The sequence below is a fragment of the Ursus americanus genome, chromosome 1 (genome assembly GCF_024610735.1).
Source record: "Ursus americanus isolate L20-20 chromosome 1, mUrsAme1.1.p, whole genome shotgun sequence".
Classification (NCBI taxonomy): domain Eukaryota; kingdom Metazoa; phylum Chordata; class Mammalia; order Carnivora; family Ursidae; genus Ursus; species Ursus americanus.
Window position 1 is genome coordinate 89513826 of NC_142127.1, and position 15649 is coordinate 89529474.

Sequence of the window (15649 nt, forward strand, 5' to 3'; positions counted from 1 at the left end):
TGGCTGCCCCGTCCGCTCTCCGCCTCCGCCGCGCCCTCCTCGCCCGCGATGGGCCCCCCCGCCGCCGCCGGAGCCATCGCCTCCCGGCCGCCGCCGTCGCCGCGCTCGCCCTGAAGCCTGCGCTTGCCCTGCAGCCCGCGCCCCCGCGCGCACGGGCTGGCCCGGCAGCCTCGCTCGCTACCGCACCGGCCGGCGGCAGAGCGCTCACGATGCTGCCGCCCGCGCCCTCCCTCCTCGGGTTGCTGTTGCTGCTGCTCCTGTGTCCCGCGCACGTCGGTGGACTGTGGTGGTGAGTGCTGCGTCGGGTTGGCTGTCCCCGCGAGGCTCCTGAGGCTTAAGGGTGGGGACTTCGGGACTGACTGGGGGGCTCCGAAACGCGCTCCAGCTGCCTCCGGGCTCTATCTTCGAGCGGAGCCCAGCCCCGGGGCAGCTGGAAAGGTGCCGGGGAGGTGCGTGCCGCTCTCCTGCCGGCCCCCGTCTGGGCCACTTCTAAACTGCCACTCAGACGTTCTTAAACCTCCAATCCGCACATTCTGTTGTATTTCCTCCTACCTTGTGCTACACACCCTTCCTCATCCTCCCTTTCCCCCCTCCGGTTATGCACTCAATCCAGGTCCTCAAGGAACTGGCACGTGGGTAGGAAAGAGCTACCGAGTAGACAGGGGAAAGATCTGTAGTTAGAGATCCGAAGAAAAGAATGTATGCGGAGAGCCCTGGATTTAGAGGAGGAGGACGGGATTTGTGGGAAAGAGAGGAACAAAGTGGGAAGCCAAAAGGCAAGGAGGGTCAAACAGCTGCCTCTTCCCCACCTCACTTTGCTCAACAACCCACCAGCTTCCCTCTGAGTGCTACTTCAAAGCGGACAGTAGTGGCGGGGAAAAAACGTAAAGGGAAACTGAGTCAGGACCCCGGCTTTCTCTACATTCTCCTCCCGGAGCAAAGAAGAGGTAGAAAGACAGGAAAGGGACCCAGGCTCCCGGTCCTTCCAGATGTGGGGGTCAGGAATGAAAAAATACAGCTTCGGAGGTACTGGGAATCGTGAAGGGTCCTGGTGGAAGGGAGGGAGGCCTGGCCAACCAGGGAACGGAACGTGACCTCCAGAACTGTCCCAACCTAGACCAGACCCCTACGGACCTAAGGTCGCGGGATCTTTGAGTCTTGGGGATGGACAGCAACTAGGAAGGTGGGTGCCTGGTCGGGACCTCTTAGAGATCTCTATCCCGTGGACTTTTTTTTTCCTTCCCGGTCTCTCTAGAGCTGCAAAGACCCGCCCGGAATAGCTGGGTGTATAAAGAGGAGGGACTTGGACAATATTACTGATGCATCAGCCAATCCTAAGAAAGCAGGGTTTTGTCTATTTGCATAGCGCCGTATCATTGGCTGGATTCTCTACCTCCACTCCTCCCCCACCCCCGATTTGGAAGGAGGGGTGGGGCAGGCAGATCCCTCTCTTCCAGGGAGATAGGGAGCTGGATGCCCACACAGGGAGCTGCTGGCTTCGATCCCTCTTTCGTGATGTGGGAGAGATGTCCCTCGGGGGTGTCAGCGAGGGAGCAAATCGAGGATGACCGAGGTCCCGGCTAGGGGACTTGCGTCCTTCCATCCTGGCGTAGCATACTTAGTATAATAATAGTATCAGTTTTGAAATAGACCTGAGATCCGATCTCGGCCATTTGTTAAGTCTGTGACCTTGGATAAGTCACTTCTCCCTGCGCCTCAACGTCTCAACTGTAAAATTGGGAAACAGTCCCCCTGTTTGGTAGGCCGGATAGGAGGATTAGGTGGGAGGACTTACAAAATGATCTGACGTTGGGAGTGCTCTGTAAATGTTAAGTCCCCTCCTCCATGCTGTGGGTTCTCCTGGACAGAGTCTTTAGGGGTGAAAAAGAGGATTAATTTAAATTTAAAATCCAGAGTCCCAAGCAAAACTTTTTAAAGGGATCTCCGTCTTGTTTCCCAGACTCATGTTTTCTTATTATGCCCTTTCTCAAGGCATGGAGACAGGGGTCTCTCCCGGATGGTCGTTCCCCTCCCTCTACTCCTTTTCCATTTCTCCAAATCATTCTCATCCTTCCAGGTAGAATATCACATCCCCCATAACACTGTCTCTTTATCTTTCCTCCTTTGCCTTCTGTGTGCTCCCACTGTACCCCACGCATTGGGCAACTATGTCGGTTACTGCATTTTACTGACAACCATCCCCTCTGTGGTCCTTCCTCTCTGCTCCTGGAAGGCAGAGCCTTTGTATTGGGGCCCTGGGGCTAAAGGTGCTGGGGAAGTTTTGTGGAGTGTTGCTGAATTGGTTGATTCACCTTCCGGAGACTTGTGTCTGTGGGGGTTCCTTTGTTCAGGAGGTGCTCCTGCGTGGGTGACAAGCTAGAGGGAGAGGGGCCTGGTCCCTTGGAAACTGACCCTGAAGCTGGGAAGCAGGGAGTGGGGGAGGAGGTGAGGAGGGCAGGTGTAGGAGAACACAGGGGCCTTCATGGCTGCAGCTGCAGGGTGAGCTGGGTGAAGAGTGAGGGGCTGGGGTGATAAGGTGTCCAGCAACTGCTTCTCTCAGCTGCTTCTCAGAGAGAACCTGCCTGTCCCACCTGCACTGGCCCCCTCACTCTTCTCTGTCTGTTTCTGACACTTCATTCCTTTGGTCTGATCCCAGATTCCTTTCTCAGGATCTTTGACTCTACTTGCTTACTCTCTTGTCCCCACCCCATGCCATCATCGCTCTCCAAGATCTGGCTTGGACTGGAGGGCTGGACCCAGCATCCCCGGTGGCCTGAGGCTCCTGCCACTACTTGCCCACCCCTCACCCCCTGCACTGCCCCCCTACACCAGCTTTAGTTTAGCTAGAACTTTATCAGGCCCGGAGCTTCCAGGCTGTTCTCTAATGTCTAGGACCTGCTTGCTGGCCCTCTTTTCCCTGCTTCTCAGAGAATGCTAGCCAGGCCAGAGCTCTAGCAGTAGACAGGAAGGCAGCAGCCCCTGCAGTCCACTCTGACATTCTAGTAGCAGCCAGGCTGGGAACAGAGAGGACCCCAGGAGCTCTGAGTGACTGGACTGTCCTGATTAGGAAAGGAGGGTCCTGTATGGGAGTGATCCATGTCCTGATATAGGCTCACGTACCTGGCTCTGGGTTCCAGAAACGTTTCCCTTCCACCTTCTTTCCCCCTCCTCCTTCCCCCTCCATGCAATGCATGCTTTCTAAACTCTGCCTCCGGCCTCTCTGTCTGTCTCTCTCCCATCTGTAACCATATCTTTGTAAATTGCAGAATCCCAGATTCCAGGACATTGGCCAGGCTCTCTTGAGGTCATCTCGTCCAGCCCACTGCCTCCAGGCCATCCAGCCTGTGCTCTGGCCCTGACAGATCCCATTTTGAGAGTGAGGCAGAGAGAGAAAGTCTGTGGCTCCTTGGCCACCAGCTCCCAGCCCTTTCCAGCCTGCTCTCTGAACCCCTCCCACCCTCCCCCAGGAAGTCCTTCTCAGTGTCTGACCCATCTTTATTTATGCCTTCAATCAGTGGATGTGGAAAATAACTCACTCTCACAGAATAGCCAAATCAATCTCCCTTCTTCTCCCTTCCTTCTTCTGTTTTATATTTTCTATGAAAGAAACCAACCCTCCCCCTTGTTCTACAAGCAAAACAGCACCCAGTCTCACTCCCTTCCCCCATCTCATCTTGCCTTCCCCCAACCCCATGGAAAGGAAATAGGAACCAGAGGCCTAGGACAGCCTCATCTCTGGCCCCACAGGGAGTCAGGAAAAGGACCCAGGCATCTTCTTGACACCCAGGTTTTCCAGCTGAGAGCCCCCACTCCAGGCTGGGCTTGGCCACCCTCTTCTATCGCGGTCTTTATCTGACCCTTTGTGGGCAGTCTGGTGGCTGGCCCCCATCAAGCTCAGGGTCGGGTGGAGAATGGGGGTGGGGTGGCCATCCAGTACCCCCCTCCAGGCCTCCCGTCTTGGCAGCTTCCCCTGGAGGGAGACAATGGGGCTGTGAGCAGAAAAGGGCAGGGGCAAAAGGAGGCTGGCTCGATCCGGCCCAGAGCATGCCCTGAGCCCACCAGAGTCCTGGCACTGAGACATTTCCTGATGGGGGGGCAGCCCCCTCCTGCCCCGTTCTTATCAGAAGCCAGGAGTTGGTGGGGGGGAGGTCAGAGGGAGGTTTGATCACCAGGGCCCAGCGAGGGGGATTCCAGAATGTGTACTTTGATGGAGAAATGCAGCTGTGGAGGGGATGAGGCGAGGGCGGGGCGGGCAGCCAGGCCGTGGTCAGGCTGGCAGCAGGGCGCCCAGCCAGCCAGAGCAGGAGGCGCTAGGGAACACAGCAGCCAGTCCCTGGGGCCTGGGCAGAGCGCCCTCTAGCCTGTGTCCTCCTTCCTGCCCGGGGGGGAGGGGTGAGACCTTGGGTGCTTCCCCTGATCCAGAGCTGAGGGAGGGAAAGGTCACTGGGAGGGATCTTCTGTTTTCCACCTGGCCTCCAAAGCTGGTTCCTCCAGCTCCAAGCCCTTCATTTAAGCCAGAAATTAGACCTAGGAAGGACTTGGAGATCATCTAAGCCAATCTTCTCACTTAGGGTTGTTAGAAGTCCGGCAAAGTCCAGGGACAGGAGGGGACTTGCCTAAGGCCACCCAGGATGCGGGCAGTGAGGACCAGGCCTGGGAGTCCACCTCCTGCTGAGTACCTCATCCCTGTGTGCAGTGAGGGGTGGGGGTCAGGAAAGGGGTACAGAGCCTTCCACAGGCCCCTTCTGTTCCCCAGCCCCCCCTTCACATGGGTATTCCCCACCTCAGTATGGGAGAGCAGAGGCACATGACAGATTCTCCTCAGAGAATCCAGTGGATGGTCAGTGTGGCCCCTCCTTTGCCTCCCTCAGCCCTGACCCATAGGAAGCCCTCTCTACTGGTGAAGGCCATCAGGGAAGGGAGAGCCCCTACCTCTTCCAAGAGCTATGAGGAGAACAGTGTGAGGAGGTGGGAAGGGCAGTGTCCAGGATGGGGCAGAGGGAACCAAATTGGGTCAGTGTGGGAGAGGGGTGGAATGGGGTGTCTGGTGGGCGGTGGGGAGGCAGGGGTTAATGGAGCTGGGGCATCACTGGCTTTGATGTGGTGGTTGGGGTGGGGGTAGGGGCTGGGGGAGGGGGAGCAGTAATTACCGCGTTAGACAGAGCAGGACAGGACAGGCGGGCGGGCACAGGCCCGGGCCCAGCCGCCTCAGCAGCCGTCAGGCAACATTTTTCTGCCCCTTCTCCACCACCCACCTCCCCCCACCCCCGTGCAGCCCCCACCCACAGCCCCAGGGCTCAGAGCTCCCTCTGCTGGCTCCTAGGAGGTGGGGGTCAGACTAGGGACCCTGGGGGTGAGTGTGAGGAAATAGAGGGGGCTGGCCATGAGGCCCTTCAGAGGTGGCTGGGCATCAAAAGGGTCTGTGATCACTTTGCCCTCAACAATGCACCCAGGAGTGCTCTCGGGAAGGGGAGGGGTCCCGGAGGGTGCTTCTGGTCCAGGGGCAGGGCCGGCAAAGGAAGAGGAAACACAGGGATCCAAGCTGAGAAGTAAGGCAGAGAGTTCGTGAAGAGGGTGTTCTCATGAACCCACGAACTCTGCCTGCGCTCTTACTGCTTACCCCTCACTGGGCAGGCCCAAAAGATGAATCTGGGTGTGACCGGGAAGACAAAACCCGCTTGCTGGAACTCGCTCCCCGGACAGACCCTTTTCCTGTGTACCAGAGAAGCAGTCAGGTATCCCTTATTCCCATTTTACAGTTGTGGAAACTGAGGTTCAGAAGGTTAGGTCGCATTCATTCAACAAATATTAAGTGCCAAATTCACAAGCAAGCACATGCTAACATCTTAGAACAAGCAAATGGCAGAGCCCAGATCCAAAGCCCCGTCACAGACTCGCCAGACTCCAAAGGTGTGCTATTGATGACGTTTTGTCTCCTCGTGAGATCTTTGTCTTTACCGTGTCTTCAAGCTAAGTGGAGAGATAAGACGAGAAAACATGACAAAATAGTTATGCCACTGGCAGGATCACAAGCGCCCCCAATTGAGCGACACCTGAGGTGATGTGGTGCGGGGGGGGGGGGGTCAGTGAGGGCTGGGGCTTCGGGATGGCTCCTTGGGGCAAGTGGGATCTGAGGTGAGCTTGGAGACATGCTGGGTATGAGTTCAATGACTTAGGGGTTGGGAGGGGGTGGCTCTGAGTCCAGAAAGTTAGAGGTGTAATCTGGGATGAATGCAGAGTTAGCCAACCCTGCTAAAAGTTAGGAAGGGCTGTGTGGAGGAGGGCATGCGAGGCCATCTGAGGTCTTCTGATACCTCATGCGGTCATTTCCCTCCAGCCCCTTTGGTTTCAAAAATACTCACCTAGGGGCCCCTGGCTGGCTCAGTCGGTTAAGCATCTGCCTTTGGCTCAGGTCATGATCCCAGGATCCTGGGATGAAGCTCCCTCTGCCCCTCCCCCTGCTCATGCTTTCTCTCTCTCTCTCCCTCTTTCTCTCTCTCTCTCAAATAAATGAATAAATAAATAAATATAAATTTTTTTAAAAGAAAATATTCATCTAAATTCCTTGCAGTAAGGATCCCTCCATTGAATGGCCTGTGTCAGTCACGTCCCTCCTTAGATGTTCATCTGTATAAAGGGGGGTGAGGTGGTTAGAGTAGGACTAGGTGATTTCTGGCATTCCCTTTGACCCTCTGAATCTGGGCTTGGAAAGGTAGGTTAGGCCAGAACCTGGGGCCGCCAGGGCTTAGAGCTACAGATATTGCCAGGAGGAACTGGCTGGCCCCTAATGCCACCTCGCTTGGCTATTGACTCTACCAATCAAGGTCCCTGGGAGGGAGATCTTGGCACAGGCCAAGCCAGTTCGAATGGCCAACCCTAGGCTTGTCCCTTCTTGTCTGCATACTGATTTCTCTTAGGACTAGCCTCATTTTTCTATGCCCAGGAATGGCTATTAGATTGGGATCTCGGATCCTACACACTACATATTATATGTTTCCTACCACCACTGTGTTCCAGCCCCCAAAACATGCAGATGCTCTCAAATGGGCACATCTTCCCTGGGCTGACCCCAGGCCAATGCTGACTCAAAGGCCAAAAAAGCGGAGTTGATTGTCTAAGGAAGCAGAAGGGAAGAAAGGAGGGTAAAGGAAGAGGGGAGATGGGGGAGTTATTTCTTGATGTGGAGTCAAGTGTTAATGTTAGAGGGGATAAGGGAGCTTCTCATGCTAACTCCTCACGTTTCTGAAGCCCAGAGAGAATGACTTGCCCACAGTGGCTCAGTTCACCCAGAGTTGGCAGAGACCAGGGCACAGAAGAGGCTTGATGTTTTGCCCAATGCCCCCCTGCCAATCCTCTTCTGGAGTTTTCTTTCCTGTGACTTGGAGATGGGAGCGAGGACAGCAGGGCAGGGAGCAAGCTGGTCCCTTGGGATTCTAGCTGCTACTCCTGCCCATCCCTCCTCCTGACCAGCTTGTAAACAAGCCTAGTTCCCAGGCAGCCAGCCAGCCTGGGGAGCCAGACCCAGACCAGCAACGACTCTGGGGCAGCCCCTCAACCCTGTGAAGGGCTGGCCCCACCTCCTGGAGGGCCCTACCCTTCCTGCTTCTCCTGATTTCTCTCCTATCTCTAACCCCTGGCAAGCAGACAAGGTCGGGAGGTTTTTGCTTTTCTCGCTGCATACCCCCACCCTCTCTTCCTTTCCTAGGGTAGGAGGAGCTGAGAGGAGAGGGATGGGGTCAGAGTAACCTTGAGAGGATAAGGCCAGTCAACCTTGGGAAAGTAGGGAGTTAGCAGAGGGCAGGGTTGGGGCGGGGAAGACTAGGGAGCTTAGTTGCATGGGGGTGGGATGGGGAAGATGAGCTTGCAGAACCCTAGACTCCCAGGTGGCAGGAAAGGAGCTGGACAGCCATGGGGAGTCCTGCTTGCCTGCCTGTGCATCCAGTGTGGGGGGGAGAGAGGAAGCCAATTAGGAGTCCTGGACAGGGGCCTGGCCTCAAGTGACGACACTGTCCTTGGATGGCTCATTCATTCATTCAGAAACATGTAGTAAATGGTGCTCATTGTAGTATTATAGTAATCATTCATAACATGCACATTTTCATAATAAAAATTGGGGGAAATATGAATTAAGCACCTAAAAATCTGCCGTGGGAAACAAAAGAAAATGTCACTTCTAACTCCCAAGGTGCTCATAGTCTTATCTACTGACCCTATACCATGCTGAAAGCTGCCTCAAATCCTTGTTGTAATGAGGTGGATAAGTGGATGGAGGGGGGATAGATAGATATGGACTGATCCACACTTGAAGGTCATTGGGCCCCTGGGAACCAGCTTGGGCTGTCCTACCCTACCCATAGCCCTCTTCCCACTGCTCCATCCACCACTTCTCTAGGGTTGGGAAGGGGCTGGAGCTGGACCTTTCCAGGGTTGGAATGCAGGGGTGAGCCTGTCTTAAGCACGGAGGAAGGAAGGTCTGGACTGTAAGTCTCTTCACCAAGAAAAGAATCTTGGCTCCAGGACTACTTGGGTGGGGAGGTTGACAATGATCTGATAGGGTGGGGTCTGGTGTGGGGGGTGGAGAGTAGGGGACCTCAAAGGACTGAGCTTACACATCTTCCTGCAACTCACTCCGCAGAGTTGCGAAGTTCTACCTTAAGACCTGAATTCCGCTCGCTGCTGTTTGAGCCCATTACAACTCATTGTTGTGGGGCCAGACATGCCTGGGCAGCCTGTACTTGCAGAGCAAATGGGGACAGGGGGGCGGGCGGATGGTCACCAAAGCTACACTGAAAAGTAGGCCACCTTGACCTTTGGCACCTAGCTACCACTCTCCTCTACATTTTCTACTGCCTGGTGCGACTTCTCCCCACCCGGGAGTCTTTCTCTGCCCTCTGCTGAAGGGTTTTTGTGTGATCGCAAATGACTGTCAGGTCCAAGAGCTCCACCCACTCATTCCTACAGCAAGCACAGGGATCCCAGCTAAGCATTCAAGTCAGAACAATCTGATGAAAGCAGTTCCACTCCAGTGTGAATAACCTTAACCTTCGGGGGGTCTGGTATATGGAAACCTAATACCAGCTCTCTCCTTAGGTGAAATGAAGGCTAGGCATAGGAGGGATTTCTGAAAGTGTGTGGAACTTCCCATGAGGTCTTCACCACTGAGCCAAAGAGTAGTTACCTCTTCCCAGACCAGTTATGTCACAACTAGGGACATCAGGGCTTGGCTTGCTGCCCTGCTGCTCTGAAAAGGTCACTAGGACCCCTTCCCTAGCCATCCTAAAATCTTGTGGCCTTCTGTATCCCTGGATTGCCCCTGTCTTTCTAGCATCAGGGCTGTTCAGCTGCCAAAACCAGCTTGTTGTCCACTAAGACCAGATCCTTCTTTGATACTGCTTATTTTTCTTTGTATCTCCTTATGATTCATACTGTTTTGTACTCTGACAGTTTTCTTGATCTTCCTCCTGTTCATCTGTTCCTCGTTTCCTTTTTGGCTCACCTGGTGCCAGGTGCCTTGACCTTGAGTCAAATTCCTATAAGGATTTATTAATGAAGATGTGCACAGAAGGATAAGACCGAATCCTTGCCCTATAGCAATTTCAGTCTAAAATCTAGTTAAAAGGGGACGTTGAATGGTAGGAGAACCAGACAGGACAATCTCCAGCTCAGCTGGGGTGGGTAAGACCAGAGGTGCATGCCAGCTCTTAGCCCAAGGCTGAACGGGGCTGGTCTCCCTCTCCCTCCCCCCAAGCCCTCTAAGTCATACCCGGGACCTGCCATTCTTTGCTTTCCAGGGCGGTGGGCAGCCCCCTGGTCATGGACCCCACCAGCATCTGCAGAAAAGCCCGGCGGCTGGCAGGGCGGCAGGCTGAGCTGTGCCAGGCCGAGCCAGAGGTGGTGGCGGAGCTAGCCCGGGGCGCCCGGCTTGGGGTACGAGAGTGCCAGTTCCAGTTCCGTTTCCGTCGCTGGAACTGCTCCAGCCACAGCAAGGCCTTCGGGCGCATCCTGCAGCAGGGTCAGTGTGGGCAGAGCACGGGGGCGGGGGGGGGGGGTGTGCTGCTTTCTCTTCTCTAGGGGAATCAGGGGGCGGGGGGATTTGGGGAGGCTGCTTGAGCCCGCCTGTCCCACGGGTCTGTGGGCGCCCTTGCCCTGCCCCTGTCTCCCAGCCCCGCCGCCTCGCCCCTCCCCTCCCCTCCCCACACCCCTCCCCCCGACGCGGCATCGGTCCTGCAGGCTGACCGCCCCCCCACCTGCGCCCACAGACATCCGGGAGACTGCCTTCGTGTTCGCGATCACGGCTGCGGGTGCCAGCCACGCGGTCACGCAGGCCTGCTCCATGGGCGAGCTGCTGCAGTGCGGCTGCCAGGCGCCCCGAGGGCGGGCCCCACCCCGCCCCCCAGGCCTGCCCGGCACGCCCGGGCCCCCGGGTCCCGTCGGCTCCCCCGACGGCAGCGCCGCCTGGGAGTGGGGAGGCTGCGGCGACGACGTAGACTTCGGGGACGAGAAGTCGAGGCTCTTTATGGACGCGCGGCACAAGCGGGGACGGGGAGACATCCGTGCGTTGGTGCAACTTCACAACAACGAGGCGGGCCGGCTGGTGAGTGGGGGCAGGGCTGTGTAAGAGTGTGGGGGGTGTGAATGTGTGAGTATGGGTGGGTGTGAGTGGACGTCGGTGAGGGTGTGGTCTGTGGAAGTGTGAGGAAGGGGGTGGGTGCGAGGGAGTATAGGTGCAGAAGTACCTGTGTGGGAGCTGCCTGGCAGAGAGGGACCCTGGGGGCAGATGGGCTGGGGCATGTGCAGGCCATGTGGGAGGTAAGGTGGCCAACCTAGAAGGTGTCCCTTGGGAGGCCTGGGAGGGCCTGGAGCTGGTGGTCTAATGGGCAGGGTGGGGAAGGGACATCCCGGGAAGAGGACTCAAGGCCTTTAGGGACCTCAGGTAGGGCAGACAAACCTCTGAGACTGGACAGAGGACAGATAGGACAAAGCCTGGGGAGGGAGACACCTGGCTGCCTGGGCAGGGGCAGAGGAGGGTGACTAAAGCTGGGGATGAAAGAAAAGATAGAAGTTGGGGCAAGGTATGGGGTCTGGAGGTGGAGGCATCAGGCGAGGCCTTGGGAGGGGCTAGAACAGGCCCAAGAGGGATGGGCTTGGAAAGGTGTGAAAGACAAAGCATAGATATTGGTGAAGGTAGGAGGGAGTCAGGCAGAGGCCAGGAAAGCTGTGACCGAATCTGGGTACTTGCCAACTGGCTGCCCACCAGCCCCAGAGTGGGCCCCGCTCGGGATCCTGGCAGCCTCTCCCTTTCCTTCTGCAAGGAGGAGGGCCCCAGGAGCTCCTGTTTAGGGACAAGAAGCTGTCTGGGTCAGATGTTTCCAGGAGGGGCTGTGAGGAAGGAGAGGCCTGGGAAGGGGGGAACGCACTCAAGTCTGTAGATCAGGTTGGCCTCTGGACCCTGAGCTTCCAGAGATGGTCATCCTGGGTCATCTGACGCCATAAATCTCTAGTGCGGTTGTGACAATTAGACCCCAGCTTTAGGCACAAAATAGCAAATAAGGGGCAGGAGTTCTGGATTCCAGTTCTCAGTAATGCATTCACAGTGGGCCCTCCCGCACCCTAGGCCTCAGTTCTAGGGTACTCTAGGGACGCCCCCACACACATCCTGTGTCCTCCAGGGTTCAGCCTGAGGCATCAGGCAGGGGGTAAGAGGGGGCCCAGAGAGGAATGTCCAGACAGGCCCGCATACCTGTCGGATAGGGTTGGGGAGGGGTGGCAGAGACAAACGCCCAAGAGGCGGGCTCTGCGGCTTTGGGACTCTGCTCAGCCCTGCCTGGGGCCGTTAGTGGCAGCAAGGAGAGGGGGCCGAGGGGGCCGGGGGCCGGGGGCCGGGACGGGCCCGGGTTGGTAGGAAGGAATAGAGCGCAACAGCTGCAATCCCTCCCCGCCTCGCTCCAGGGAGAATCTCAACCCTGCCGTCCATTCTGCTTTCTCCCCCATTCCTGACTTTGTATCCTGCGATCTCTGTGCTACGTACAGCGCTCCCCCCTCACTTCTCTTACTCTTCCATCTGTATCATTTTTCCTTCTGTCGGAGGGGTTGCTCCCTGATTTCCTCCTCTCCACCTTGCGCTCTCCTTTGTGTTTTTGGTCTGCTCTTTTCTCTCTTCCGCCCACCCCACCCTCCCCATCTTATTCTAGGTCGATCCCCTGGGCCTTGCCAAACCACGCACCCCCAATCTGCCCCCATCCGCCCGCTCCTTCGCTCCCCGCAGGCCGTGCGGAGCCATACGCGCACCGAGTGCAAGTGCCACGGGCTGTCGGGCTCGTGCGCGCTGCGAACCTGCTGGCAGAAGCTGCCCCCGTTCCGCGAGGTGGGCGCGCGGCTGCTCGAGCGCTTCCACGGCGCCTCGCGTGTCATGGGAACCAATGACGGCAAGGCTCTGCTGCCCGCAGTCCGCACTCTCAAGCCGCCGGGCCGCGCCGACCTCCTCTACGCCGCCGACTCGCCAGACTTCTGCGCTCCCAACCGGCGCACCGGCTCGCCTGGCACGCGCGGCCGCGCCTGCAACAGCAGCGCCCCGGACCTCAGCGGCTGCGACCTGCTGTGCTGCGGCCGCGGGCACCGCCAGGAGAGCGTGCAGCTCGAGGAGAACTGCCTGTGCCGCTTCCACTGGTGCTGCGTCGTGCAGTGCCACCGCTGTCGCGTGCGCAAGGAGCTCAGCCTCTGCCTCTGACGCGCCGCCCGGCGACCGCGGCACCTCTGGACCCCAGCGAGGGTGCGACCCAGTTTCGCCCACCGAAAGCCCATCTCCCGGGCCTCCGCAAACTGAAAGGCGGCGGAGGGGAGTTATGCGCCAGCCCAGGAAGGCCCAGGGCGCTGGAGAACCGCACCGCCCCCCCCACCCCGCCAGGGAGCGCTCTGGAGGGCTTCCGGGGGAGGCTATGCAGTCCCTCTCGCTCTTTGGCCCCCATATGGAAACCAAAGAGCCAGTCTCTAGGCCTCTGGATGCAGGACTCCTTAGAACTGCTGGCCATTGGGTGGGTGGGTGAGTTTAGTATCAATAAAAGTATTTAAACCAATAGGACTGGGCCCACGGTTTGGGAGGGGAGCTGGCCTCCTGGGGGCTGCCATGGGGCCAGGCTTCCGAAGGAGTGTGTAAAGGAAAATGGTTTTGACAGAACTAGCATCTCAGGGGTCAGCCTTAGGTCCCTATCTTCCTACCTATTGGATGAGGCTCTCCTCGAAACCGTGGTGAAGAGTCACCCTTGTCACACTTCTCCCGCCTGAATCTTCGAGCTGGGGAAGACCTAAGCCATCGCTCTTTAAAGGAACAGACTGAACAGGTCTAGGAAAGGAAGACCAGAAGCCTCTGGTAGTGTCCTCAGCTCTCAGATCAGCCCTCATCTCAATTCTAGGGGACTGCGACACCCTTATCTGCCCTTCTGTTTCTGTGACCCCTGGGGAATTTGAGGGTAGACTTTTAGGGCCACCCAAGCCCATAGGATTAAAGCACTTTATAAACTGTAGAATGTGATGAAACTATGTGATTAGTAACATCAGACTTTGTTACCATCAAAACTAACTTCACTCCCATTAGCGTCCAAAAGACTGCTCAGAACAGCATTTCTAATCACACTCAGAGGGAGATGAAGCAACGTTGTCCCAAGGTTTTTGTTGGCACCCAACCACATTTCCTGCCTTCTGGTTCTTTCTCAGGAAGCTGATGTTGAGGCTGAAGGGACAGAGAGGAAAAGGTTTGGGGTTCTGAGTTCTCCAGAGCTGAATCTCACGCCTCCATTTTCCTCCAGAGAATGGGGGAGGGCATGGCTAAATGGCTGGGATTTGGGGCCCCCAATTTTCCTACAGTCCAAATACCATAGTGGACAATGACTGCCCCACCTACGTATATAGGCAAAGCCTGGGCTTTGGATTCAGGCACTCTGGGTTTGAAGCTGCGGCTGCTGCTTCGAAGGTAGCAATATAGGCATGTTAGCCTCAGTTTCTTTAGCGATACAATGGGAACACCATCGTGTCTCAGTTATCTATTGCTGTGTAACGAACAACCCCAAAATAATTACATCTCATGATCCTGTAGGTTAGGAATTTGCCAGAACTCAGCTTGGTGGTTCTGCTCCTTATAGCAGAACTATTGGCTGTGGTCCTTCACTTGGCCGCCTCCTGCGGTGGCTGGGCTGGGCTGGACAGTCTAAGAGGCTTCCCTCATATGTGTCTAATGCCTTGGAGCTCCTCCATGGCCTCCTTCTCTCTGTGTGGCTAGCTTGGGCTTCCTCACAGCGTGGTGGCTTTGGTGTAGTCAGACTTCTTTTTTTTTTTTTAAAGATTTTATTTATTTATTTGACAGAGACAGACAGCGAGAGAGGGAATACAAGCAGGGGGAGTGGGAGAGGAAGAAGCAGGCCCATAGCGGAGGAGCCTGATGTGGGGCTCGATCCCAGAACGCCGGGATCATGCCCTGAGCCGAGGGCAGATGCTTAACCGCTGTGCCACCCAGGCGCCCCTGTAGTCAGACTTCTTATCCAGGCTGGCTTTCAAAATCAATTGTGTTGAATGTGAAGACAGAAGCTCCTTACGGTCCAGCATTGGAAGTTACACACTCCCTATTGGTTGTCTCAAGTCACAGAGCTGCTGTCACTCCCTGTCGGCTGACCCAAGTCACATAACCAGCCAAAATTCAAGGGAAGGGGAAATAGTCTCCATCTCTCAGTGGGAAAGTGGCAACACTGTCATAACCCATTCATATCCTCATAGAAACATGGGGAGGATTTTTTTGAGATACAAAAAGCACTTAGCACAACATTTGGCACAATAATTTAGGTCAAGCTTATATTTAATAAATGGCAGTTACTGTGGGAATGGGGATAGAAAGCTGATGTTCTCAGGGCAGACCCTGATCGCAAATGAAGATACCCAACTCAAACTAGCTTAGCCCAAAGGAATGAATTATTGGGAAAATAATTAAAAAGGGAATTAATTACCTGGGAAGTCCAAAGGTAAGCCTGAATTCAAGTACAACTGAACCCAGAGGCCCAAACAATGTCATAGGTCTTTCTCCCTTGTCTTCTTCCCTCACCACCATACTGCTCATACTGTCCTCATTACCTCCTGTTGCAGATAGACTTTCACTCTATGTCAGCCCTATGCTCACATTCTTAGAGCTGGTAGTCTAAAAAAGAATGGCTTTCCCAGAAAAAGTCCTAAGGAAGACCCCGATTTGGTCAGCTTGGGTCAGTTGCCCATCCCTAAACCAATAACCACCCAGAAAGATGTATTACTGTGACTCTGACTGTTAACCCCCTCCAACCGCCAAGACCACAGGTACTGGGGACACAGGGAGGAGAGGAGAGTTTTTCAAATGAAACAGAAGGAAGGGGAACTCATCCTGGATGTAACAGACCTTAACCATGCCTTCCAGTGCATCTGCCCTCCCTCCCCACAATGTCTCCGCCCCCACCTCTTGTCCTAGCCTGGTTCAGTCCTCTAGAATCACGCGGGGACCCCAGAGTGAAGCATGAAGGAGAAGGGATATCAGGTGGCAGTGGGAAGGAAAGGGTATCTGAGTTTTCCTTCCTACTTCCTCCCGGCTCCCTTAGGTCAAAGGCCCGGGCTTCAGGGAGGTGTCATGGAGAATCTGAAC

General features: G+C 56.0%; 1 protein-coding gene across 1 annotated transcript; it reads left to right on the top strand.

The window, feature by feature from the left end:
- The first annotated feature begins 21 nt into the window (after window positions 1-21).
- Window positions 22-13501, top strand: WNT6 (Wnt family member 6). The gene is made up of 4 exons (XM_045777600.2): window positions 22-289; window positions 9792-10012; window positions 10260-10594; window positions 12266-13501. Exons 1-4 carry the CDS (start codon window positions 210-212, stop codon window positions 12725-12727), a joined length of 1098 nt encoding a protein of 365 aa, XP_045633556.1. The 5' UTR covers window positions 22-209; the 3' UTR covers window positions 12728-13501.
- The last annotated feature ends 2148 nt before the right edge of the window (window positions 13502-15649 follow it).